The sequence below is a fragment of the Panthera uncia genome, chromosome F1 (genome assembly GCF_023721935.1).
Source record: "Panthera uncia isolate 11264 chromosome F1, Puncia_PCG_1.0, whole genome shotgun sequence".
NCBI lineage: Eukaryota > Metazoa > Chordata > Mammalia > Carnivora > Felidae > Panthera > Panthera uncia.
This window is the reverse complement of record NC_064813.1, coordinates 62,308,734-62,335,168: the sequence shown is the minus strand read 5'-3', so window position 1 is coordinate 62,335,168 and position 26,435 is coordinate 62,308,734. Positions and strand designations below refer to the sequence as shown.

The window sequence follows — 26,435 nt, the reverse complement described above, 5'->3', positions numbered from 1 at the left end:
GGGGGGGGTTCTGTGCTGATCGCACAGTCTCTTCATCCTGGGTCAGCACTCAGTCTCTCCTGCCCGTTTGGTGCCTAGGAAAGTGGGGCAACGCTCCCATTCTGTCTGTCCCTCAAATGTTTTCGTCCCGTCAGGTGTCTCTAGGGGACAGCAGTCTGGATGCTGACCACGTTATCAGTGCTGTTCCGGCTTCAGGTAACGAGGTAGCCACCGTCCCCTTCCCCGGTGGGAGTGAGGCAAAGTTCAGCTTCCGGGACCCACGGGACCATCCTGCGCCCCTGAACCGGCCATCCCTGTGGGGGGTCCAACCCCGGGGAGGGCGGGCGAGACTGGTGGGCAGGCCTCCTGATGCGGGCCCCCGCCTGCTCTGCCCCCAGTGCTTGGCAAGCTGCTCCCTGCGGAGGCTGCGCCTCTGGCCCGGGCCCTGAGCGCCATCACTGCGGTGTCCGTGGCTGTGGTGAACCTGCAGTACAGAGGAGCCCGTCTGCCCGTGCAGGTAGCCGTGACACAGAGGAACGAGAGGCGTGGGCTCAACCGGAACCTCTCCTTCCTGACCCGGTCTTCCCCTCGCCCCAGGGATTCGGACATTTGGTGCCATCCTCAGAAGACCCGGGCGTCCTGGGAATCGTGTATGACTCAGTTGCTTTCCCTGAGCAGGACGGAAGTCCCCCTGGCCTCCGAGTGACTGTGAGAAGCGGCAGCTTTGCTTAGCGGGGGTTTCCAGAGGGCTCCTCCGTGCCCAGCGCAGGTCAGGCCAGGCTGCTCAGTGCCATATCCTCTCCCTAGGTGATGCTGGGAGGGTCCTGGTTACAGACGCTGGAAGCCAGGGGTGCCGTCTTATCTCAGGAGCTGCTCCAACAACAGGCCCAGGAAGCAGCTGCCACCCAGTTAGGACTGAAAGAGCCACCCAGCCACTGCTTGGTCCATCTGCACAAGGTGAGTTGAGCAAACGCTCCTCGACTCCCACCGAAGGCAGGAAGCGGTGGATTTGTCACCGTCTACCTGGGCCTGGACATCAGCAGCAAAAATTTCCCCGTATCCCCTCTTCTCTCCCCAGAACTGCATCCCCCAGTATACACTAGGCCACTGGCAAAAACTGGGTGAGTTGGGAGAGCGAGTGTGCTGAGGAGGGCAAGGAGACCAGACCCCCAGCTCTAATCGTCCTTTCATCCTTTCTTTCCAGAGGCAGCTACGCACTTCTTGGCTTCTCAGAGGCTGCCCTTGACTCTGGCCGGAGCCTCCTATGAGGGGGTGGCCGTCAACGACTGTATAGAGAGCGGACGCCAGGCAGCAGCCCGGGTCCTGGGCTCGGAACCGAACAGTTGATCCCCAACTCCCACCTCCTCCTGGCCCCGCTGGTGGCAGTTCTTGACCCACGAAAATAAAAGTTGCTGGAGCTTGGCTGGATCTGGTTGTTCTGTCACCTACAGGCACGAGGCGGCAGGGGGGCAGGTCGCAAAGATAGGCACAAGGTGCCTGGGATGCAGCAAGCAGGAGCAGAGGCAAGACAAAGTCCTTTATTAGAAAATATATCAAAATCCCAGCCCCCTGCGCCAGGTCCAGAAGAGGAAGCTACTCCAGCACTGGCAGAAAAGTACCCAGGGAGGGGTTTCCTTCACCAAACATTACTTCCTCGGAACCATAAATAGAATAAATATTCACAGAGGTCCCAGGAAAAGCCGGATCACTCTTCTCTCCTGGAAGAGGAAGGGACTTGGGGTCCAGCCCTGCTCTTACCCCTGGGGCCGGGGACTCTCAGGAGTCATCACATAAAATCATGACATCAAGGATTCACAGTCATAAGCCCTGGCAGGTGACCCTAGAAAGAGGGACCCCCAGGTCTAAAGGAGCCCAGCTCCAGTCCAGCAGTGAGGAGAGGCCCTTGCCTCCAGCCCAGCACTGGAGTTCAGTTCCCCCACGTCCCCTCTGAGAGCAGTGAGGAGCCGAGGGCGGGGAGAATACGACCCCTCGGATTCGGTTTCATGATTGAGGTGGGCAGGAAGGAGTGGTCAGTGTGAGCCCTGGGGGGCTGTGTGGTTGGCAGTAGGCAGAGGGCCAGGCCTGGCCGGGGGCCGGCGCTGCAGCATCTCTTGGCGGAAGGCCTGGGAGGAACCAGGTGGGTAACGGGGCCCAGAGGGAGTCCGGGGACCCCGAGGGTCAGTTCCAATGTCTGCTGTGATGTTGGTGTAGAGAGGGCCCAGCTCTCGAGCCAGCAGTCGGTATGTCAGTGAGTTCATCCCATCTTGTGTCCAAGAATTCTGGGTACGGACCAGGAGGTCAAATCTGAGGGTCAGAGGTTGGAGAACTAAGGCCCAGAGAGAAACAGCCGGGGACTTAGGGACCTCTAGGCGTTTCCTGGCTGGGATGCAGAACCCTGAGGGCCCAGTCACCATTCGCGGGCAGTCCTCCCTACCTGTGGGGGTTTTCCTCATTTCCCTTGTCTCCTCGGTGCTTCACCATCTTATAGTGCCCCACAGATGTCGGGGGCCGCGAGATCTTCATCCCAGCCAGACGTACCCTATGGGAAAAGTGAGGGCACCGTGGAGGATCCGGAGTGGAGGAAAGCTCCTGACAGGCCAACAGGAGCTACGTCCGGCCAGCAAGGAAGCGATTACGTGTTTCTGTACACAGAGAGCCACTCTCACCGGTTAGGCAAAAAAGTGCCACGTACTGGAAGGAGAGAGAAAGTCAAAGAGAAAGAAGGAAGTGGCACGAGAGAACGCAGAAGCTGGATGTATCCAAAGCCTGGGGCTGGTGCCAGTGCATCCAAACCCTGGGGCCTCGTTAAACAACGGGCAGAGGTGGGTTCGCACGTCCCACCTTTGCTCTCTGAGTGGCTAACGGGAAGCGCCCTGGCAGTCCAGGAAGGGCAGGGAGAGGAGCCATCTGATCAAAAGGACAGGGCAAGACCGAGAGTCGCGGACCCAAGCTCAGCAACTCTTATCTAGAACGGCGGCCGAGCTGCCTCAACTCCCTCACCCCGACCCCTCCACCTGTCCCCGTCATTAGGAAAAGAACGGAACCAAATAATCAGGACCTGGAAAGAAACAAACCCCATCTGGGACACACAGAAGCAAGACCTGAAGATGGCCTGGGAAGGTACTGGAAGCACACGTACGTTTAGAAACTGCTGGGTCCTTCACACACATACAGAGGACAAGAATTCAGAGAGCTGGTCCCGGAGGGGCCAAGGGGGGAGGGGACGCAATGGGTCTAGCACAGCAAGCCCAAATCCTCACGCCACAGATGGGAAACTGGGTCAGCTGAGGCTGAAGGTCAAAACGTTTCACAGGCTAAAAATGAGCTGGCACCGTGCCAGCGACACGGACTCCAACCAACAAAGTGGTTCTGGGCGGTATGGAGCAGAGCCCCTCCTCCCCTGCCCCACCGGAAGTGGTCTGGATGCAAGCCTGGCGGCAGGCAGGACTGAAGTATCGCTAGGCCCTCTTCCGACTCTGGAAGGAATCCCGTGATACTGTAGCCTCTTGATCTCATCGTCTCTCCCTTAAGTCATCAGGATCTAGGAGACCGGGGGACGACAGAATGGAGACCGGCACGCAAAGCCTGACCCGGGGGGACTGAAAAAGCTAAGGGAGAAGAATGGGCACGGTGTGGGTCCGGGTCCGGCTCGCTAGAGTCAGGCGTGGTCTCCGAGGACAGGCCCCCAGGCCGAGGTGAGGGGAGGGAGCGGGGGCAGGAAGTCTGACCTGGTAGCAATGTCGTCATCCTCACCGCCCCAGCCCCAGTATTCATTGGGGAAGCCATTCATCTTCAGGTACTGGTCAGGAGTGAGCGCCGAGACTCCTCCAAAGTACTGGGGGTACGGGAGGCTAGGGAGAGAAAGGTGCCTGGATTCCACAAGTCTTTTGGGGAGACATCCCCACCCACATCCCCTTGGCCCTCCTCCCAGTGGACGGTGGGGTTCCCTACTTCCCCGCGCCCTCTCGTGCCCTCTATACCTGTATCCGAACTTGTTCATGGCGACAGCGACGTGCCGGGGTCCCCGGGGGTCACATACATACAGATTGTGGTCGTTCTCGGGCAGCAGGTCCACGTCGTGCAGGAACAAGCAGTCCCATTCCTCGTCACGCAGGGCCTCCCGCACCCCAACGTTCAGCAGCTTGGCCCTGTTAAAGGTCCCATTGCCAGCCTGGAAGGTAATGGGGGAGAACCAGACCGTGTCTGTAGGCAGCATGGAGAAGAGGGGCCCAAGTACAAAAATGAAAGGAGGGGGGCGCCTGGGTGGCGTCGTCGGTTAAGCGTCCGACTTCAGCCAGGTCACGATCTCGCGGTCCGTGAGTTCGAGCCCCGCGTCAGGCTCCGGGCTGACGGCTCGGAGCCTGGAGCCTGTTTCCGATTCTGTGTCTCCCTCTCTCTCTGCCCCTCCCCCGTTCATGCTCTGTCTCTCTCTGTCCCAAAAATAAATAAAAAACGTTGAAAAAAAAAAATTAAAAAAAAAAAAAATGAAAGGAGGGAGATCAAAGGCGGGTGAAGGGAGGGTGGCGAGCCGAATGGAGAGAAAGACAAACTTTCGTTTTTCGTTCAGCAAATACTCGTGGAGCATCAGCGTGTGTCTGATACTTACATGCCGCTGTCTAGCATTTTCATCCTGACAACCAATAGCCACGGAAAACAGGTGTCTATTAGTTTTCACTCTTTGCCTCATTTCAGGGGGTTAAGAAACGTGTTCAAGGTCACGTGTGGGACAAATGGCAGAACTAACTTTAGTCCAGGTCTGGCCGGTCCCAAACTTGCACCATTGCAAGTTCAACAAAGGAAGAAATCACGGAAGACCGTGGGAACAACACCCTGCACAGAAGCGGAGGAGTTACGGGGCGAGCCAGCTGGCCGAGCAGTGCTGCGTGTTTCCCCATCTTCGACGGTCCGACCCCCTCAGCACTGTTCCGGGGACCTACTACGTGGGAATTGGGGGGGGGGGGGGGGGGCAGGGACCTGAGGCTCCGTCACAGAGAGAGCGGGGCGGGGCCGGGGTACCTGGTGGATGACGTAGATGCCGTAGGCAAGCTGCTGGCGCTGCAGGAAGGGGTGCAGGTGGTAGAGCAGCAGGCGCAGGTGATGCTCCCGGGCACGGTGGGGCACAATGATGGCGGTTCGGGAGCGCGGCTCACACCCCGCGGGGCGGTACCGACCCCCCGGTTCCACCCGGGGATTCCTCTCCACAATCTCCGCCAGTGACGGCACCGGGCTAAAGGACACGGACACAGGACCCACTGTAGGGAGAGAACGGCCAGGTCAGGGATTCGAGGGGCAATGAGAAAAGGACCCCCAGGCCTGGGAACGCCTCTGGCCCTGGCAGTCTGCTGCCGGGGCTCAGCTTTCCCAAGGGCTCGTTAGAAACCTCACAAGCCGTCACTGGGACAGCTTTACAAAGTCTGGAAGGTGCAGGCTCTTCACCCGGCCTGCCTCTTTTCACGCTCCCTCTCTCCTGCCTCGCTGGGCCGGAGGCTACCGTTAGAAGATGGGAGAACACAGGACTTGCAACTAACTAAACCAGAGCTCATCTACAAAGGAAGCAATTCCCAGCCCAAGGCAGGGAGAGCACGAGAATGGCCAGGCGATGGAAAGTTGTGGCTCAACCCAGGAGCCCAATCTAATTCCAAATTCAGAATGGGCTCCACGTCAACCTCAGCCCACCTTTCGGGTACTTTAACATCCTCCAAGGCCCACTCCTGCCGCCCCAGCCCTGTCCCCACACCTTGGCCTTCCCTTTACTTCCTCGTCCTTTCTGCACTCACCTAAGAGAGGAGATCGTTCTGGACAGTAGGGCAGACCTTGAGGAGCTGGAGGACCCCCTGGGGCAACAGGGGCCCCAGGTAGGTGACTGAGGTTACTGTAGACATCATGGGGATGAGAATAGTCAAATGTCGGCCCCTGCTCTCGGCCAAATAGGGCACTGAGGCTTCGGAAGCCCCCCAGGGACAGGTACATCATGACAGCCAGCTGGGAGCCCACAAGCAGGGCCAGTGTGCAGGGCCGCTCCAGCAGCCTCCGCAACATCCTGGGGTGAGGTCTGAGGAGGGAGAGAGGAGAGTTCTGGGGGGCAGGCAGGCAACGAGCAAGCCAGCAGAGAGATCCTCAGTTAAGAATTGAAGTTAAGAGGAAGAAGAGACAAAGAACAAAGTCGCAGAAGGGAGCACACAGGTGAACGGTCAGGCACAAAAAAGAAACAGAATGTAACTGCCAGCAGCCCTACCACCTGCCATTTCCAGCCCAAGTTTCACTCTCCTCCACCTCCTCCCCAAACCACTCAGCCAACTACTCTCGGTCCCCACCCCCAAGAATGCTTACATCATTCAGGTCCCATGTCCCTTTCACAGGAGTCCCTGGAGAACCTCCCTTCCAATTTTAGAGGGGGAAAGACTCACCTAGGTTCAAGCTGTCTTCTTCGGGGTCATGGGAGCTTCGGGGGGTCCCGGCGGGGCAGAGATGTGAGGCATTATCTAAAATTGGAAATGTCACAGAGGACAGAGAAGGGCTCCATCCAACACTCCAACAGCGATCCTGGGGCCAGCTGTAACACAAGTGGTCAAGGATAACCACCCACCCAGAGGAGCAGAGCTCAACATCAGGGTGAAACTGGGAAGTGAGGGAAAGCGGTTGGAAAGACAAGGGGAGGAGCCAGAGATCGTAGGTCCCTGGCTTCTGCCCCGGCTGCCCTAGAGTGTCGGTTCACGCTTGCTTAACCATACCCCACCCCAACAGGACCAACCTGTTTGGGGAGTAGGGACAAGGCAGCTAATGGAGCCATTATTTTCGCCAAGGGGTGAGGCAGTCACGACAGGATTGTGGAGTGGCCTCAGGAGGACCAAGGGCGGAGTAGGAAACAGGCTCCTTTCCGTTCTTCACGTGCCTGGGAGCTAGCTCCGCAGGTGCAGGCAGCGTGACCACCTGGGAGCTGCAAGCAAACAGCCCCGGAGCGCGGCGGGGAGGAGGGTGGGGGTGGCCTCCTCTACCTTTTCTACCCCATCCCCGTCCTAGCGGGGGTGGGGAGGAGGGTTACGGCTAAAAGTGAGGCAGGGAGAGGGAGGGCTGGGCAGAACCTGTCGGGGATACCTGGCCTGGCTCACCGAAGGGGCGTGGCCAGCGCGCTGCAGAGGGTCACAGACCGGTTCTTTCCGCGCACCCCCATCCCACCCCAACCTCCTCTTGCATTTGCAACGTGAGCCCACCGGCCTCTGTCCGAACGTCCACCTGGGACGCCCCCCCCCACCCCCGCTCAAGCTGGTCTCCAGCCTTTGCCCAAAACTTCTCAACGCGCCAGTCGCCCGAACCTTTCTCCCGGGCCTCTCACCCCATCACCCCCAGCCCACATACCTGCTCTCCAGCTTCCCGTCGTCACCGCCACCCGGACTGCCTGGCAGGCATCGCCGCCGCCATCTTGGAAGCGGGCGCCGCGGGGCGGGGCCTGGCGTCACGGGGCGGGGTCTGGCGTCACGGGGCGGGGCCTGGCGGGGGGGGCGCCCGAGACAGAGGGGGACAGAGGCCGACAGAGGCCCGAGCGCAGGGTGGCGGGGCTGGGGCGCTCCGAGAGCCGGCGGGGGGCTCTCCTTCCTGGACGCGCTCCGGCCCGGATGCCATTTCCCACCCCTCAGACTGGGAAGACATCAGCTCCAACCAGGGCTCTCTTGCCGGGCCGAGCCTGACCCAGAGGCCAGTGCGACAGTTTCTGGCGCGCCCCAAGACCTGTCACGGCGGGCCAGCCCCTTCCCGGCGTGTCCGTGGTGTCCCTGCGACTTAGTGCCACTTAGTCTCACAATTGTTTCTTGCTCAGGGTATCTCGTTGCGACTGCTCAGGCGCATTTTTGTATCCCCAGGGTGTCCCGCGACCTTGAAATAGAAACGGTTAGTTAATAAAACAAGGAAACGTTGAGTGAAGAGGGAAGCGCCAGCTTCAACGTAAAACTGCGTTTTCCCAGATATTAGAATAAAATGGACGCTCCGTTAGTACCCAATATGTTTATCTTGCGGCTTCCACTACCCTCTTAGCATGTTATGTTCCTAAGAAGCTGCTGTTCAGAGCCAGGAAACTTGGAGTAAGTCACGGTGTCTGCCTCAAAAAGTTCATGAGCGTGTACGGGAGGAAGGGAAGGATATAAACAATATAGTGTGATAAACACGATTGCCCAGAAATTGCAACCCATTCTCACGTAGAGACTCGGGAAACACTTCCCAGAAGTGACGATCCCGCTGCTGCCTTACGAGATTCTGTTTCCATGGGAACTATTTTACAACTCTGTAGGTAACTGATCCGACATGCAAATTTTGTCCCGATATCAGGTTCAATTAACCCCCTATTCCCCACATCACACAAAACAAACAAACAAGCAAACAGTTTTTGCCTCCATTTTCATATTCAATTCTGTACTCTTGATCTATAAATGTCTCTTCTTCAGATTTTCTTTTAAACTAACTATACCATCTGCCAGTTCCCTCGTGAGTTAAATAACATCTTTCACACGTGTTCATTTTTATTTAGATATTGACAAAGACTCTCCTCGACCAAACTTCAGACAGGCTCCTCTGAGGTTTCTTTTCAAATAGGCCTCATCCTTGGACCACCAGCCACTTTCAGCAAGAACCCTGCTAAGTCAGTTTAGCCAGGATCTCCTTATCCTTGATGTAATTTTCCATCCACTGACCCTCTCATACTTCTCATTGGCTCTAAATAGCCCCTTGTCCTTATTGTACTCAGAGTGGAGCCCAACCTCTCTGACTGGGATAGTCTTTACACTTATCACAATGGTCCTGAAAAAAGTCTTCCTTACCATTTGAACAATTGTCGTCAGAATAATTGTTTCTTTAGCAGCATGACCGTCATCATTTTACCTTTTTCTGAAAACTGTATTTTTTAAATTTTTTTTTAAGTTTATTTATTTATCTTGAGAGAGATCACACGACCTGAGCTGAAACCAAGAGTCACATGCTCAACCGACTGAGCCACCCAGGCACCCCAAGACTCCCCGATTTCTCGTGTGGACTGCTGGGTGGATGGTGGCATCATTCAGTAAGAAACAAAACTTAGAAGAGGCACGTTTGGGCGAAACAGTAGAGATGACCAGTTAAACTTTGGACTTCATGAACTGGAGATGCCTGGGGAGGTTCAAAATGAGATAATGGTGGGTTTCAGCAGAATCGCCGGCTTTTGATCATACACACCCTGGCTGTGTGATGTTGAACAATACACTTTCTAGGTTTCATCTATAAAATGAACCCCATCTTAAGGGGTTTTGTGATACTGTGAACTAGGGAACAATGCCAGCAGAAGTAGATATTCAGTCTATCTGAATTTTGAGCACAAAGTAGGAACAGAATAAAAGCCCTGATTGTTTAAGGAGTTCACGGTGTCGTGGAAAAGACAGACTCCTAGAGAAAGTGGAAATGTGGTTCACTCACAGGACCCTTCCCCTGAGCCTCTCTACTCCTCCATGGTGTTCAGTTTTTGAAAAACTGAACTTCATCGTCTATCCCACATCTCCACCTGCCTTCTGCTGCAGTTCTCCTGCATTAATTCGCAAGCTTCATTTTCAAGAACTTGCACCTCTATTCCATTTCACCCTGGCCACACTCCAGACTTGATCATCACCTAGAAATGCTACGTCTCTGAAAACGTAAATTCTAATATTGCTGGTTTCTACCACAGTATCCTGTCTTTCTACGTTCTGAACAAATTCTGGGAGCTCAGTTGGTTAAGGGTCAGACTCGTGCTTTCGCCTCAGGTCATGATCTCCAGGTTTTGTGAGTTTGAGCCCGGGGCCGGGCTCCATGCTAACAGTGCGGAGCCTGCTTGGAATTCTCTGTCTCCTCTCTGCCCCTCCCCCGCTCGCACATCTCTGTCTCTTTCAAAATAAATAAATAAACTTAAAAGATAATAATAATACAGACTTCAAGCTGCATTACAAAGCTGTGATCATCAAGACAGTATGGTACTGGCACCAAAACAGACACTCAGATCAATGGAACAGAATAGAGAACCCAGAAATGGACCCACAAACATATGGCCAACTAATCTTTGACAAAGCAGGAAAGAATATCCAATGGAATAAAGACAGACTCTTCAGCAAGTGGTGCTGGGAAAACTGGACGGCGACATGCAGAAGAATGAACCTGGACCACTTCCTTACACCACACACAAAAATAAACTCAAAGTGGATGAAAGACCTCGATGTAAGACAGGAAGCCATCAAAATCCTCGAGGAGAAAGAGGCAAGAACCTCTTTGACCTTGGCCGCAGCAACTTCTGACTCAACAGGTCTCTAGAGGCAAGGGAAACAAAAGCAAAAATGAACTATTGGGACCTCATCAAAATAAAAAGCTTCTGCACAGCAAAGAATTCAGCAAAACTAAAAGGCAACTGACAGAATGGGAGAAGGTATTTGTAAAGAACATATCAGATAAAGGGTTAGTATCCAACAACTATAAAGAACTTAACAAACTCAACACCCGAAGAACAAATAATCCGGTGAAGAAATGGGCAAAAGACGTGAATAGACACTTCTCCAAAGAAGACATCCAGATGGTCAACCGACGCATGAAAAAATGCTCCACATCACTCATCATCAGGGAAATACAAATCAAAACCACAATGAGATACCACCACACCTGTCAGAATGGCTAAAATTAACAACTCAGGCAAGGACAGATGCTGGGGAGGATGCGGAGAAAGAGGAACCCTTTTGCACTGCTGGTGGGAATGCAAACTGGTGCAGCCGCTCTGAAAAACAGTATGGAGGTTCTTCAAAAAACTAAAAATAGAACTACCCTACTACCCAGCCATTGCACTACCAGGTATTTATCCAAGGGATACAGGTATGCTGTTTCGAAGGGGCACATGTGCCCCAATGTTTATAGCAGCACTATCGACAACAGCCAAAGGATGGAAAGAGCCCAAATGCATCGACGGATGAATGAATAAAGAAGATGCGGTATGTATATACAATAGAGTATTACTCGGCAATCAAAAAGAACGAAATCTTGCCATTTGCAACGACGTGGATGGAACTGGAGGGTATTATGCTAAGCGAAATTGGTCAGTCAAAGAAAGACAAATATCATGTGGCTTCACTCATGTGAGGAATTTAAGATACAAAACAGATGAACATAGGGGAAGGGAAGCAAAAATAATATAGAAACAGGGAGGGGGCCAAAACAGAAGAGACTCTTAAATATGGCGAACAAACGGAGGGTTACTGGAGGGGTTGTAGGAGGGGGGATGGGCTAAACGGGGAAGGGGCACTAAGGAATCGACTCCTGAAATCATTGTTGCACTAGATGCTAACTAACTGGGATGTAAATTAAAAAAAAGAAAAAATAACAATAATAAAAATTTTAAAATCCTAGGACCCCTAGTGGTCCAGTCATGACACACAACCCAATAGAAGAAATCTGGTCTCGTTTCAAAATGAATTTAAAGGCATATAAATCTCTAGTTTCTCAAGGAAACATCGGAGGCATTGGGAGGAGACAGCACGGACCAGGAGCACATTCTATGGAACAGCCCAATGTCTTTAAAATCTTCACTCTCCCATTCAACGTTGTCCACTGAGATGTAGCTTCTAACCCCAACCACCCCTTCCAACCCTACTGGGCCACTTACAATATTATCCTCCAGCTTCAAAGCTGTTTTACTTCTCTTTGGTTTTGCATAACAGAGAAGAACCCTTGAGCTGCCCTCCGGAGCAGAAATTCTTTCTTCTTCCACCACCCGCTTACTCTCCTTGGGGGCCCTGCAGTCTCACAGCCTTCTAGAAGGGGAGGCAGACACCTCCTCCAGGAACACTTGTGGCCCCATCTTCTATGCTAGGCGTCCCTCATCTCATGGCATCTGTCACGGGGGGCTGGCATTTTGGTCTTACTTGACCGTCTCAGCCACCAGACTGTGAACTCCAAGGACGGGGACCATGGCTTCTTTTTATCATCCCCTGAACGTAACCAAGAATTTGTAGCACAAATTCTACAAAATAGCCCATCTTATATCTGACCTAGACGGTTCCTCAGTATACTTATTTTCTCATGCTAATACAGGAGTGGAAAGAGGGGGCAGGCAAAGGAAGAGATCGGAGGGGAAGAGAATCAGCATGTATTGACAGTTACTAGAAGCCAGACACAGGGCCAAACACGTACACCATTATATTCTTCTTCTTTTTTTTTAATGTTTATTTATTTTTGAGAGACAGAGAGAGAGAGAGAGAGCAGTGGAGGGGCAGAGAGGGAGAGAGGGAGAGGGAGCATCCCAAGCAGGGCTGGAACTCACAAATCGTGAGATCATGACCTGAGCTGAAATTAAGAATCAAACGCCCGATGACCGAGCCACCCAGGCGCCCCTGCCATTATATTCTTAAGTTCTGACAACCTCTCCGCAAGGCAGGTAGTAGTAATACCCACTTTACACATTAAGAAACCGAGGGTCACCGAGATCAAGGAATCTCAGATCACATCATCACGTGTGAGTAGCAAAGCTTAGATTCAGTCTGACTCCAAAACTCGGTGTCCTTTCCAGATGCCGTGAGAGCGTGATTCTGACTCCCGTTCATAACCCGATGGCTTAGTTACTGAACAAACGGAGAAACAGTCAGTTCTCCGTAGGAAGTGCTATTCCAATTAATATGTTTTCCTCTGACCCACTTTCAGGCCAAAATTCTCATATTTGCAGCTTCTCGATGCTTGTACGCCTCTACGTTATCGGGAGGATGTGCTGATACATCTCTGTGAAGCTGGACAGGCCAACCTCAGGGTGCGTCCCTGCGTTTGCAGGGCCGGGTGCTGGTTTCCCAAAGACCGTGAGGGGTGTCTTAAACATGCTTCCTCTCCTCCCTTTCCTTCCGAAGGCTACTTAAGTCCTCTGGGCCTGTCCTTATACAAGGTCCTTTCTGGGGAAATTGTTCAGTAATTCCTCTCTGCCACCACCCCCCCCCCCCCCCACCCTCCCGCACCCCTCGGGCTTCCTCTGAGCATTTTTAGAACTGGTGGTTTCCCTCAGCTGTCAGCTGGTTGAGTCTTGCTGCAAATGATTTTGGCTTACCCCTCTAGCAACAGTCAATGGGGAAAGTATTCAATTGGTTCAGAAGCATCCTCTTAGCCAATAAAATGTTAATACATCGAATTCCACTTTCTTCCCCCTCCCCCCCCCCCCCCCCCCCCCGCCCCAGCCCTGACCAATGAGCTGCTGGGTTTTGTCACTGACTGTCAGTCTGGTAGTTTAGAAGGCCAAACACTGTAATACTACATGAAGATTGAAGAAGAGGGGCTGGGGCTGGGGTAGACGTGTACGTGAGCAGAGCATCCCAGAAACCTGGCTTTCTCACCCCCCACCGCGAAAATCGTGGCTGGACAAATGCCCGGATTTCCTCTGCTCTAACCGCAGAGGTGGAGGATCTGAGGGGCAGAAGGAGCTTTAAGAAATTGGCTCAGCTCACAGTTATTGTTCAAGCCCCCCGCCCCACCCCAAACACACAGGCACAGCACTTAGCGCCCCATAAAATGGTTGTCCAAGGGGCACCTGGGTGGCTCAGTGGGCTAAGCGTCCCACTTTGGCTCAGGTCATGATCTCACGGTCTGTGAGTTCGAGCCAAGCGTCAGGCTCTGAGCTGTCAGCACAGCCGACAGAGCCTGCCTCGGATTCTGTGTCTCCCTCTCTCTCTGACCCTCCCCCGTTCGTGCTCTGTCTCTCGCTGTCTCGAAGATAAATACGCGTTAAAAAAAAAAAAATGGTTGTCCAAACTCTGCTTGAACTTCTCCAGGGACAGGGCGCTCGCTGCCCTCGTCCTCCCACAGTCACAGACCCCCCTTTCATCAGCTCACTGTTGTTCTCTCTTTTTCCCTCTAAGACCAGATACTGGAGCTTGGTGTGCATAACGTAACTTCCTGGTATTCCTGTTTCTCCTCCCGATTGCTCGCCCACAATGTAGCACAGGCCCGGGAAGGCAATAAGTAGGCAGACTGGAGAGACAAGAGCCCATCTGGCTCTTACAAGAAGGTATGAATTCGCCCCATCCCTGGCAAGAACTCGCTGGATCCCTGAGGGGGGGCTTCAGGCCAGTCTCTAGCCGAGGTAGGGGAAGGGTGGTCTGGAGAAGAGCGTTCTAGAAAGGGGTCGGGCGTCGCCCGGGATTGAGGGCCGTGATGCCCACTACTCGTCTTTGAGAGGCTAGCTCTCTGTGTCCTCTGCTTTCACGCCCACCCAATCACAGACACGGTCCCTAAGCTCTTTCCCTCTCTGGGAAAAATTTCGTAAGTTGAAACCAAAATGTTTTGTAATGTTTTATTTATTTTTGAGAAAGAGAGAACAAGCAGGGGAGGGGCGGAGAGAGATCGGTGGGGGAGGCGGGCAGAGGATCCAAAGCAGGCACCACCGTCTGTGCTGACAGCAGCAAGCCCGCTGCGGGGCTCGAGCTCCTGAACTGCAAGATCACGCCCTCTGAGCCGGGAGTCAGACGCTCAACCGACTGAGCCACCCATGCACCCCTGAGAAAAGTTTCCTCTTTATGCCAGGCAGAGCCCGACGCGGTGAGGGAAGGGCCTCCTGTTAAGAGGCTGCATGTGAAGGTGACTTTCAAAGTGTGAACTCCCGCGAGCACGACGGAAAGGCGAGAAGGCCGTCAGGGTGGCCCTCTGCTCAGCCCAGCCTGAGACTCACCCTCCTTACCCCTCACAGCCCACTGAGTCTGGGCTCAGGCTCTATGGCTTATCTGGCCCTTATGATGCAGAGCTTTGCAACGTCCTGTTGTTTCCGATGGGTGAGCCCCGTCAGTCACGCTCTGTGTGTGTGTGTGTGTGTGTGTGTGTGTACCTCGCACGGACTTCGCACAGGGCTCTGCCTATCCTTCCGATCCACCTGCCACCCCTTTTCCAACCGCGCGTCCTCCACGACGCGCACAGGGTTGCCCCGGTTCTTTCTTAAGCAAGGCCACCTGCTCGGAAGGAAAAGTACAGCTGTGTCTGGTGCCCTCCTGCCCCTCGAGTCTGTGTTCCCTGTGTCGACCTCCAGGGAACACCTGGCTGTCCAGCCCCCCAGACCCGCCTCCCCGCCATTCTCCTTGCCCTCTGGACTTCCCAAACCATGCCCTGCCCTCTGTTAAATGCCGTTCTACCCTCACACCTTCAGAGACGTCTGCTGTGTTTGCCCCGGTTGATTCTGGGGGCCCCTGTCCTAATCACTCAGTAGTCACAAGGGTAACCTCTCACGCGGTTCGGCCTTTGCTGTTCTGAAACTGTGGTTATCAACTGTTTCCAGAACAACCCGGTGGGGACGGGTATTATCAGCCCCCTGACGCATAAGAGCCGCCGAAGGCTCAGCACCAGTGACTTCCCCAACACCACTAGCCGGTAAGACTGAACCCCAACTCAAATTCATGCCCGGGGACTCCCTCTCCAGTGCCCTTCCTACAATGACATCCCCACCAGACCCCACGAGGGGCCCTCAGTCCTAAGTGCCTTTTGTGTGGACGGAGCTGTTCTTGTTTTCCTTTGCGCCTTCTCGTTCTTATCAACTGTGTCTGGGGTCGAGCGTTTATTCTGTCTCCATTGACTGGGCGTCTCCAGGGATCAGGGACACAGCCGTCCTTTCTCTGAGAGTCCCTCCGAGTGCAGGACGGCGTTCTGCCCACCAGAGGAGCGTGGCCTGGGGCTGAGGGTGGGCACCGCTGACGTGCTCTCCGCCACCTCCGAGCCCCTGGACGCCGGAGGCAGGCAGAGCGGCGGTGACACCACCTAGAGGCAGCGGCCACCGCAGAGCACTTGACCCAGCGCCGGGCACGATGCTAGTCCTTTATTTACATGACTTAGTCCTCACAACAATTTCCAAGGGAGGTATTATTATTGGCAACTGAGGAAACGAACGTTCGGAGGTGTGGAGCCGGGGTGCAAGCCCACATGTGTCTGACTCCCAAAGGAGCACATAAATAGCAGAATTCAATATATATTTAAAAAATATGATAATCCCTTACTCCCTGAAGGCCTATCCTCCCCTTGACTCTTCCTTTCCCAGAAAACAAAGTTCAGGGAGAAGAAAGCAGGGCAGGATGTACCTTATACGTGAACACACACACACACACACACACACACGCACAGGCACACACACACACACACACACACACACGGATCAGTTATGCCTATCACCACCACCCTGGATTTCCTAGCCGGGGTGAGGGTTATGAGGGGCGGAAGTCAGTTTCCCCAGGAACCTAGCCCTCGTCCCCTTCCCTGGTGCTAAATAAAAGTGAATAAATACTAAATAAATACAACTGCTGCCCCCGGCTTCCCCCTCCCTCCTGTGACCAGCAGGGTGGAGGGGGCAGTTTAGATGGGGGACTGTCCCCAGCCCCTTCCATCCACCACCCGTCACTGCCGTCCAGGGCAGGAAACCAGGGCAGGGCCAGCCTGCGCATCAGGGCAGGGGAGGAGGGCAGGCCTCACAGTCTCAGCCCCTCCCCGCCGTGGCAGCGTGAGGCAGCCGCGGAAGCCCCCTCTCTCTCCCAACTCAGTCCGAGGCCCCGGTGCCCGCAGAGGGCAGCGGGGACGATGAGGTTATTTCCTGCCCGCCCAGGGGCGCCGCCGGAGGATCTCCAGGATCTGTGCCTTGCGGTGCAGCCAGTCCTGGGGGGTGGGACGCGGCGTCGAAGGGGCCGGCTGGGGCACGAAGAAGCTGTACCGGAGGCGAGCGTTCTGGGGGTTGCTAGCCACCAGGACCTGCAGCGTTAAGGGCTGGGCCAGCGGCCCGTGGCCTGACAGTGTCTCTGAGGCCGCGGTGGCCCCGCTGTAGCGTAGACTGACCGCCCCGGGCAGCACCACATCCGTGGCAGAGGGCATCAGGGTGTATTCACCGTTGAGGGCGTAGGAGCCGTCCTGGAGCTTCAGGGCCAGGTAGAGGCTGCGGACACCGGGGGCCCCCTGCTGCCGGACAAGGATATGAGTGGCCCCCGCGGGGATCGTGACCACGTTGTTGTACCCGTACCTGCGTGGGAGGAATAGAGGGGGAGCTCAGCATCTTCCGGAATCCCTCCAGCCTTTCCGAGCTGTGTTTGTATGGCCGTATGTGTGAGTATGTGTGCAAAGAGGGTCGTCCCCCTAAAACTGTGTAAGGGGTCCGCATAGACCTGAGATCCGATCGTCTCAGATCTGTAGGTCTGAGCTGTGTGCAAGCGTGCCCTCCCCCCTCTTCTCTCTAGACCTTTGCATCCGGTGCCCCCTCACTGAGGTGCCCACTGAAGCCCACCTCTTCGATGCCGGTCCAATTCCCACTCTCCCTCCAGGAGCAAGTTACCTCCTGGGGAAGCCCTCCCAGAGGCCCACCAGGGCCCTCACAGCAGCCCAGGCTGCCACCTGCTCAACACGTGGAACCCTGTGCTGTACCTGGCTACTCATCTGTCTCCCCTGCGAGACAGGAAGCTCTGTGAGGGGAGAAACAGCGTTAAGTTCATCCTGGCATCCCCAGGGGCCCGAGGGGAGGAAATAAATAGCGGACGAACCTGAATTTTCTGAAGGAGCCGGACTGCTTTCGGCAGCTGGAACCATCCCCCCCGCACACCATGCACTTGTCAAACTTCTTTTTGGAGCCGATGACACGGTCACAGCCGGCGTGGATGCAGCGGCCCTGCACACAGACCGAGGAGCTGTCCGGGGAACAGGGCGTTCCGTCTACCACCTGCCGAGAGAGCAGCAATGCCAAGTCAGGAGGGATTGGGTGAAGCCAGATCCCGCCAGGAAGGCGCCGTCGTAAAGGCTGGGCAGGGGGGGACGTGGACGGGGTGCGGCGTGAGCCCCGCCTCTGTAAGGGGTGATGAGCGTGGCGACAACAGAAATTTAAAACTCTACCGTTTTCAGAACACTCCCTATGGACCAGGCACTGTGCTATGTGCTTTGTAAACAAGAATGCAAATCTCACAAGCACTCCTTGAGGTTTCCAGAGATGGAACACGGAGGTTTCAGAAGGATGAGCACAGTCTCCCAAAGGGGAGACAGCTGGCAAGTAGAGGGGCCCAGGCGGACACCACAAGTCCGTCCAAGTCTCAACACCAGCCCTGAACCTCGAAGGCAGCGACCCACATGGACGCTAGGGGGCGGCCGACGTGTACGAGTTTTCCCCGGGGTAGGGGTGAAAAATCTGCCAGGGCTCCTCCCTTCGGCCTTCAACAAACCGCCCTAGCGCAGGGAGGGAGTGGGGAGGCGCCCCTGTCTCCAAGAGGCCTGTCCAGTGACGGACTGGCCATCCGCGAGCTGAACGAGGCCACCCCTGGAATTCAGAGAGGAGCCCAAGGAAACGGGGTCAAAGACTTGCCCGAAAGGCCACATCCCTTCTCACGAAGCAGAGCCCAGGGAGACGGGAAGAGAGAGAAAAAGAAACCACGGGAAACTTATCTAGAGTCTGGGGCTTGTTTTCCCAATACCCGGGGGACAGAGGAGCCTGACCGAGCCCGGGCTGGCCCCGCACGGCTCTGGGCTGCTTTGGGGGAACTGTGCCAGCTCAGCAGGTAGGGGGGCTGCGGGAAAGACCGTGAACGCACAGCGCCCGGGGGCGTCCGGCCCTCACCCGTGGCTCCAGCACGTAGTAGTAGCCCAGGGCCCGGGCCTGGCAGGTGAGTTTGCACTGGTCCCGGGGGGCCACCCCCGTGTAGCGCGGGACCCAGTCCATGGGCCCCGGAAAGCTCTTGAAGAGGTCGGTGCGGTGGTTGTAGGCGGCGCACTGCTCTTCGCGGAAGGTCAGTGCTGTCGGGGTAAAACAGCCAGTCAGGGTCCTCTTTCCTTACCACGTCCCACCGGAGCCCCTCCGTCCCAGCCCCTCAGGCCCCTGGACGGCGTGGCACCGCTCTCCCCCCACAGACTGCCAGAGGAGGTCCCTGAGCCCTGAACGGTGAGGTCGCTCCCCTCGACAGCAGGGGACAGTCCCTACACTCAAGGGACGACCGCCTCAGCCCCACCGTCCCCGCCTGAAGGCCTCTGTCCCTCCCACTGCTCACCTGACCCCGCTGGGCAGTCCTGGGTGTTGCAGGAACGGAAGCGGGTGCGGCGGCCCTCACAGTACTTGCCGCCGTTGCGGGGGACCGGCCGCGTGCAGTCCCGGGAAGAGAACTGGACGCCGCCCCCGCAGCTCCGAGAGCAGCCGCCCCATGATCCCCAGGGACCCCAGCCGCCAGCCTGTGGGACCTGCAGAAGCAGAAAGGGTGCCGTGCCAGTAAGTACAGTCTCCCAGGCCCAGGGCCAGGCCCCACTCCCCCTGGCCCCCTGCTTGCACCCCTGGCCTGGGACCTCACGTTGAAATCCTGAAGCTGGTCCACGTGGAGGCAGCGGCCACCCATGCAGGCCTGCGCCGGGCCGCAGGGGGTGCCATCGGCCCAGGGGGAATGCTTGGTCTGGCACATGGCATGGCCGTTGAGATGGCCGGAGCACCAGAGGGCAGCACAGGGCGGAGGCAGCTGCGGACAATGGCGTGAGTCAGGCCCGAAGGTCAGCTGGCACTGGCGATCAGCGTCATAGTCCTTGCCGGGGAAAGTCACAGGCAGATGCAGGGGCGCCTCTGGCTTGTCTAAGAGACAGTGCCCTGGGAAGGGGGTAGGGATGTGAGGTCAGCAGCGGGCTGAGGGAACGCTCTAGGTTGCCGGCTGAAAGCTTGGACTCCCTGGGGCCTGAGGGATCCTAGAATCCAAATCCCGAGGCCGGAGAAAGCTTTCAGTAGCAGAGGCAATTGCCTGGGTGCTTGTTACGTGATGAGCCTCGGCTAAATGCCTGAGCGACGCTCTCTCGTTTAACCGAGAGACCTGTTTTACAGATCGGACACACAGACTCGAAGAAACTTACACTCTCTACGCGTGTCTAACGAACAGCATCAGGACAGGAACCCAAAGCCCTGAGTCTTCCTACCTGCTCTAAGCAACTACAGGGCTCTGGAGTCTGCTTCTTATCAGCAACCTGCCGAGTAGCAGGCCGTCCCTCAGGCTTGCACACCTCAAGTGACGGGCAGTCACCCCCCTCACAGCGGGCCCATTCTGGTGTGAACAGGGCTGACCCTTAAAAGGTGAGATCTAATTCTACCGCACCAAAAGTTGCCTGCCTTGGCTGTGCTATTTATTCTAGAGGAAGTGGGAACCACGCAAAGACAGAAGCATTTCTCACCCCGTCCCACGCTGCAGAGGAAACACACTTGAGGGAGTCAACTGGGTCCATGCAGAACGTAGCAGAAGAGAGAGTATGGTGGGGGGTGGGAGGTGGGGCAGGAGCCCAGAGCCGAACAGAGAAAGGGGTGAGCCATCTGCTTACCATAGCCATTGTCCAGGAAGTCAGTGATGAAGCGGGCACTGCAGGGGGACCAGGGCTCCTCGGGGTCCACGTGAGCCATCACAGGAGCCATGACATGGCGGGAGGTACTTCCAGGCCCATTCAGACCAACACATGACTTTGAGTTGTCATGGAGCATGTTGAAGACATGGCCTGTGAGAGCAGAGGCCTGGTTAGGGTCCAAGGGTCCCCTCTCTGTGCCCTCGGGGGGCTTCAAGCCCATGATAAACCTGGTTCCAGCTGTGGATGGTCAGATTCTCCCCGCATCCCACACTGCCCCCGCCCCCATCTCCTTCCGGTGTTCCAGGGTTCCTCCATATGTACCCCCCATGTCTCTGTCTCCCCTTCCCCCCAAACACACTCAGGGCACCTCCCTACCCCCTTTGCCTTGTAGCCAACGTTCCCAACATTCTATCACTGACTCTGACGAATAGTCTCTCTCTCAATATTGTGCCGTCCTCAAACACACACACACACACACACACGCACGCACGCACACACACACACACACACACAGTTCACGGTAAGTTTCCACACGCTATCTCATTTAATAGACGAAGCTAAATGTTTGTCTACATCCACAGCAGAGAAGGATAATGGCCCTGCGCCTAGGCCGGGTCGCCTTGTGACCCCTACTTGCATTCTAGTGAGCCCATTGTCCCCTTTCCCCGGGCCTGCTACCTCTCTCATCCATCCCGGGTGCCCCACAGCCCCACTCCCACATTACCCAGTTCGTGAGCAGCGGTGAAGGCTGACTGGAGCCCATCATCCTCCACAATAGCACAGCTCCGAGCCGGGTCACACACGGTGCCCACGTCGGCCATGCCCAGAGTGTCGCAGGTGGAGACCCCACACAGGTCCTGCGGAGAGGGGGGGTCACAGAAGACGCATGAGGAACCAAGACCCCCGGGGCCCGCCGGGACGAGAGATCTAGGTCAGCTGGGCCCCCGGCACCGTCGGGGCCTGGATGGCCCCGGCCGCGTGGCCCGGGGCCGAGGCGACACGGCATCGTGCGGCTCCAGGGGCGCCGTTTCCGGCATGGTTTCCGCAGCGCCGCTGGTTGGGGAGTTAACGCAGCACGTGGCCCGTGGGGGCCGACTGGGGCCTCACCTGCCGGGTGAACAGAATGGCCGTGTCAAAGTGGGCCGGGTCCGAGTCCTCGGGGGTGTTGAGCCCTCGCTGCCAGGCGCAGAAGCCGCGCAGGGTCTGGGCGGCGCTGGGCCCCACTTGGGGCCCTTCCTCGCCTGGCCCCAGAATCACGAGGCGAGTCACCACCAAGCTGACGGGGTTGCGGATGCTTGGGTGCTTGAAGGCCTTGGCCGCTGCTGCCATCACCGTCAGCAGGTAGCGCTTTAGCCCGGTGCCGTGAAATGCTGCCATCTTGCTGTCGGCCACCACCAGAGTCTCCACAAATCTACTCAGTGAAGCGAAGCGCTGGATTGGAAAAGGGGGGGGGGGCGCCCTGAAACAGCCGCCCAGCCCCGCGGATCACTACCCCCCACGCCCCCTTACTTCCTGGGTCTGGAGCTCAGCAGAGCCAGCGGCGCCACACGTTCCCCACGGGTCTCGCCTGGGCCCTCCCCCCAACCCCAAAGTCCCAGGGCTTCTGTGGTAACTCTGAGAAATCAGCTGTCGGTTCTGAGAAGGGGAGGGGATGGGGGGGGGGATGCCACGTCCCAGGGCTGCGTGAGCCCCAGAGGCGAAAGCGCAGTGAGAATGCCTCTGGGAGGGGTTTGGGGGTCCCCCAGGCCCGAGTGGTGCGACGGGGCCTGCAGGCCTGGAGCTAGAGGGCCGGGCTGCAACGTGTCTGCCCTGTGTGGTTGGAGGAACAATTCAGTCAGCAGCTAGGGCCAGGGCCAGATCTCAGCGTGGCGGGTGTGGAGGGAGAGCGGCTGGTCTGGATTAAAGCGAGAGGGGGGGGGGGGGGCCGGCCGGGGGGGGGGGGGAAGGATGGGGCCTCGGGCGCCTTGCAGTCAGTCCGCAGTGCTGGAAGGGGACTGACCAGGTAACGGGGCGCCTTTCCTCCTCGTCCACTTCGGCCCTAGTTTGCACTTTGCCAGAACTATCGTGAAGGCAGCACCAGAAGCCAGAGGCCAATCCTCACTCCTTTCAAACCTCTCACTCCTTTATAGTTGGTGGGGGGGAGGGGGGGTAGAAATCAAATTTGGGGCACGGAAAGTTTGGGACGGCCAAGGGGCCTTCAGGATAGCCTTATCGCAGGAGACGGTACCAGTAGGATGCTGTGGCCAAGCGGGGTTGGCGTGGCCAGAGGGGAGGTCACTCCCGGCAGAGAACCCCGAGAGCCCTCCTCGGGTGGGATCAGCAGTCCAGCCAGGAGAAGGGATGGGGCAGGGAGAAGCCAGAGCCTTCCCGAGAAGGGAGGCTGGTGGAAAGAGCGGAGGCAGACAGAAGGCAGGGAAGAAGCAGAATGGCCAGCAATGGAAGTGGGTGGAGAGAGCGTGAATGGGGGTCAGTAGGACAGACATGGTGGGAGGACGCTGCAGGACACAGACTCCAGGGCTTGCCTACCTTGGCTCTTCGGGGGCTGGGGCTGGGGTCCCCGGGGGGAGCCTTGACGTTGCACATGGGGCCCTGGCCGCTGGCAGGACTCTTCCGGCGTAGGATGTGAGCCCCGGGGCCCCCGGCAGAGTTAGGGGTGCCTCCCTCCAGGGGCTGGATGTGGAGCTCGGTCCCCCGATACTGCAGCACCCCTAACAGGGCTCCCCCGTCCCAGTGCAGAGATGCCACCGACTCTGGGTCTCCGTTGACGGTGCCGGTGAGGTAGGTGCCCGGCTCTGCCCCTCCCAGCAGCTCAGGTGCTTGGCCCAGGTACTGCACCGTCAGCCCCTCGACCCGCACGCCGGGGTCCTGCTCCAGCTCTAGCAGCAGCGTCTCCCCAAAGGCTGGCAGGCGGTACAGAAGCCTGGCAGGGGCGCCCAGACCCGGCAGGATGCTGCCGTTAAGCTTCTCTGGAAACACGATCTCCTCCTCCCGGGGGAGGGGGCTGGCCGGCCGGGCCGAGGGCAGGAGGGAGGCCAGCAGTAGCAGCGGCGGCAGGGAGACGGGCGCAGGGGGGAGCGGCAGGCGGGGTCGGGCTCCCCACGGCCAGCACCCCGCCAAGCCCCTCCTGGGATGCCGGTCCGTCCTGTTCATGGCACTGGTGCCGCGGCTGGGAGGGATTGAGGCCGTCTGGGCACCAAGTCCTCCCCGCCCTGGCTTTGGAAAGCTCCTCTCTGCAGCCTGGGGGCTCGGACTTGTGCCAAGGTCAGAGGCAGAGTTTTCAGAGGGGCCGGGGCCGGTCAGAGGAGATGGGGAAAACTTGGCCCTTAGGCTTAGGAGAGGCGCCTAGTGGCCTGGCTTCCCCCAAACTCTCCTCTCACACCCCCTCCTCTCCTATGTCTTTGTCTCTCCCTGCCCGTGTCTTCTTTAGCTTCTCTGGCCTCTCCTTCTGGGCTCCCTCAGACTGTCTGGCTTTGCCTCTGTGCCTGCCCTGTCTCTGGCTCCTTCCGCTGTGCCTTTGTCTCTGTCTCTCCTCCTCTCTCTCCCGTGTCTATGTGTCTGTGGGTCTCCCTGTGGGTTCTTCCCAGCCTCTCTCCGCGCCAGCTCTTTTAAGCAGCCCGAGCTTCGGCGATTGGCTGAGCTATAAGCCATTCAGACAGGAGCTTGGTTGGTGGAACTCAGATGGGTGTCTCATTGCTTCCCAAAAATCCTAGTTTTTGTTTTCCTTTAAAAAAAAAATGGGACTTGCCCAGGGGAGGGGAATCTCTAGCAGCCGGATGGATCATAGGCACCGGGCCAGCTGATGACATAGCCTTTCCCCAAACCCCACAGTCGGCTCTCAGCTGTCTCTTTCCCTTTTTGGTGGGACAGAGCCCCAGGAGGGGTAGGAAGTCAGGGAAAGGGCCTGGTCAACACGCACAGAAAGGCCACGGTCCCGGGAGAATTCTCGCTCCCATTCTCTCATCTGGCATGGCCTCCCTTTTCTCAGGGCTCCCTCATGAGCTGCCCTCTGCCCCTAGAGGCTGCTTTCCAGAGCTGAGGCAACTGAGAGAACTGCCCAGGGAAAGGCAGTGGGCAACAGGTAAGGAAGCACCGAGAGGGCAGAACAAAGGAGGTGGCCGGCCTTTGGCTCAGGATGGGAACAAACAGTGGGAGAGAGGCCGGTCGGCCAGGCGGGAGATGGGGCAGGCAAGGAGACAGCCATCAGGGAATTTACTGCCCAAAGGTAGGATGAGTCGGCTTGGAATGGGCATGTGGAGCAGGCAGAGGATAAGGCAGGAGGGGTTAACGACTTTTCCTTTTATAGAAGGAGGATCCAGGGTGGCACCTCCTCTTCTCTAACACTCCCGCTCTCCCTCGGGCTCCCCCGTTCCTGAGTTACCACTACCCACACCCTCCAAAGCCCGGAACAGCCATTCCGCCTCCATTCCCCCCAGGGCTCCCCCTCCCCACTTCCTGGCTCCCCATTTCCCTGGCCCAGCTCCCAGTAGCTTCCCCCAGGCTCTTGGCCCTGTTCCTGCCCACTCCCAACTGCCCTAAAACCCTCCCCCAGCCCCAAGTCAGCCAGCCCCCAGCACAGAAAGATTTGCTCTCTCAGAAACCCAGATGCACCCAAAGTCAACCCATCCTAGGGAATCCCCCCACCTGGCTCCCTCCTTTGGCCTCACATTGCCCCGAGAACACAACTGTTCCTGGAATATCTAGTAATCTTTTATTTCTCACTGCCCATGAGACAGGGACAGGGTGGAGGCAGGACTGTGTGTATAGGGAAATTAGGGTACTGGAGAGGAACAGGAACCCAATGCCTGGGGTGGGGAGAGTGCCTGGGGAGGAAGGGGCAGTATTCGGAGAAGGAAGTGGTTCTAGACGGGAGAGAACTCAGCAAAGAGGTCTGGGGGGGGGGGGTGGACTCTGGAGGCACGGAAGCAAGGGGTACAGAAGGAGGGAAAATTTCTGCCCACCCCATGCTGTGGCCACTCCTTTCCCCAGGATATCCCCAGGAAAGAGAATGCAGTCAGCCGTGCCTTTCCTTTCCCAGAGGCAGATCACCTGCCCCTGCCCCCATTCCCCTATCCACTCTCTGCCTTGTCACCTCCTGTCTCCCAAATCATATCCGCCAGAACACTTCCTTTCCCCCTCCCTTCCTGCTCAGGTCACTAATACCTGCCCTGGTGCCCACCACTTCTGGAGTCACCCACCACATGCCCTGACTCTGGCCCTAACTCTGGAGGGGGTTGGGGTTGCAGGAGTCAGACAAAGGACAGGAGACCAGAGGGGGCAGGGGCAAGAGGAGCCATCACCAGAGGACTCTTACTGCCCCTTTCCACCCCCCATCTGAGATGAGGACAAAGGGGGTGACTAAGCAATGAAAGACAAAGGGCCTCAGAATCAGAGCAGCAGCGTGTGGGGGTGTCGGCCGCAGGGAGAGGGCACAAAAGATGTAGTGTCCTAGGTAGCCCCCCAGGAGCCCTCACCCCGGTGCCGGCTCAAGTTGCCTCCAAGGCTAAGCAGCCCGGACTCGACCCTGACTTCTCCTGGGGCTGGATTAGGGTAAAGGAATGCAGTCCCCCCCCCATCACATTCACTGTGTCCAACTACAGGGGAAGAGAAGGCCCAGGGAAAGGGTGGGGGGGACGAGGGAGGCAGAGCCTCTGCCTGGCTGCCCAGTCCACCCCGGGGCTGGGCCCAGTCAGTTCCCACAGCCAGGGATGTGGCCCCACCCTTTGGTATGGTTCCCATTAGGTCAACTCCCAGGCTAGAAGTCTGGCTTTCCTCTCTTTCTCCACAGCTAAGAATTCCCTGCCTCTGCCACTTTCCTGGTCCGTCGGCCCCACCCTGCTGCACTGCTGGTGGGCTCTCAGGGACCCTGGTGCGGGGAGGGGGAGAGATTTGGGGAAGGCCTCTTTCCAGGCTCAGAGCGGGAGGGATGTGCAAACTCAGCGGGTGGCCCAGCGGGAGCTGGGTTTGGAGGCACAAGGAGAGAACAGAACCGGCCTCCAAGGCTGCAAAACGCTTTGTCTGTTCCATACAGGACTGGGATCGGACTCCTGGTGGTACTACATCTCTACGCCATTGCCAGGGGCCAGGACTAAGGCGGGGTCGGAAAGACCGGAGGGAAAAAGGGCTGACCCCCAGGGAAGTGGGGTGTG

The 26,435-nt window shown here is 57.1% G+C and overlaps 3 protein-coding genes across 11 annotated transcripts in view; 1 reads left to right on the top strand and 2 right to left on the bottom strand.

Annotated features, from left to right (window-relative positions):
* PPOX (protoporphyrinogen oxidase) overlaps positions 1-1,407 on the top strand; it is a 3,907-nt gene extending 2,500 nt beyond the window's left edge. For 4 of the 5 annotated variants that reach the window (XM_049634636.1, XM_049634633.1, XM_049634635.1 and 1 more), the window contains 6 exons: positions 135-195; positions 378-496; positions 577-687; positions 787-936; positions 1,058-1,100; positions 1,184-1,407. In XM_049634636.1, the coding sequence (XP_049490593.1) occupies positions 135-195; positions 378-496; positions 577-687; positions 787-936; positions 1,058-1,100; positions 1,184-1,326 (627 nt within the window). In that variant the 3' untranslated portion in view covers positions 1,327-1,407. The remainder of the gene's footprint in view (positions 1-134; positions 196-377; positions 497-576; positions 688-786; positions 937-1,057; positions 1,101-1,183) is intronic. The other variant, XM_049634634.1, reaches the window with a different exon arrangement.
* A 96-nt stretch (positions 1,408-1,503) lies between these two features.
* B4GALT3 (beta-1,4-galactosyltransferase 3) lies at positions 1,504-8,121 on the bottom strand. 5 transcript variants are annotated; one of them, XM_049634638.1, is made up of 8 exons: positions 7,336-8,121; positions 6,387-6,532; positions 5,757-6,031; positions 4,996-5,231; positions 3,960-4,150; positions 3,708-3,830; positions 2,414-2,518; positions 1,504-2,283 (listed from the first exon to the last, which is right to left on the bottom strand). In XM_049634638.1, exons 3-8 carry the CDS (start codon positions 6,016-6,018, stop codon positions 2,010-2,012), a joined length of 1,191 nt encoding a protein of 396 aa, XP_049490595.1. In that variant the 5' UTR covers positions 6,019-6,031; positions 6,387-6,532; positions 7,336-8,121; the 3' UTR covers positions 1,504-2,009. The 5 variants fall into 5 exon arrangements, with proteins under 5 accessions (XP_049490595.1, XP_049490597.1, XP_049490596.1 ...); XM_049634640.1 differs by having other exon boundaries at positions 6,387-6,461; XM_049634639.1 differs by lacking the exon at positions 7,336-8,121 and adding an exon at positions 6,731-7,314.
* A 6,196-nt stretch (positions 8,122-14,317) lies between these two features.
* On the bottom strand, positions 14,318-26,321 carry ADAMTS4 (ADAM metallopeptidase with thrombospondin type 1 motif 4). Its single transcript, XM_049634623.1, has 9 exons — positions 22,816-26,321; positions 21,397-21,720; positions 21,014-21,146; positions 20,269-20,439; positions 19,266-19,552; positions 18,972-19,158; positions 18,545-18,720; positions 17,484-17,659; positions 14,318-16,969 (listed from the first exon to the last, which is right to left on the bottom strand). Exons 1-9 carry the CDS (start codon positions 23,437-23,439, stop codon positions 16,543-16,545), a joined length of 2,505 nt encoding a protein of 834 aa, XP_049490580.1. The 5' UTR covers positions 23,440-26,321; the 3' UTR covers positions 14,318-16,542.
* Between the last annotated feature and the right edge of the window lie 114 nt (positions 26,322-26,435).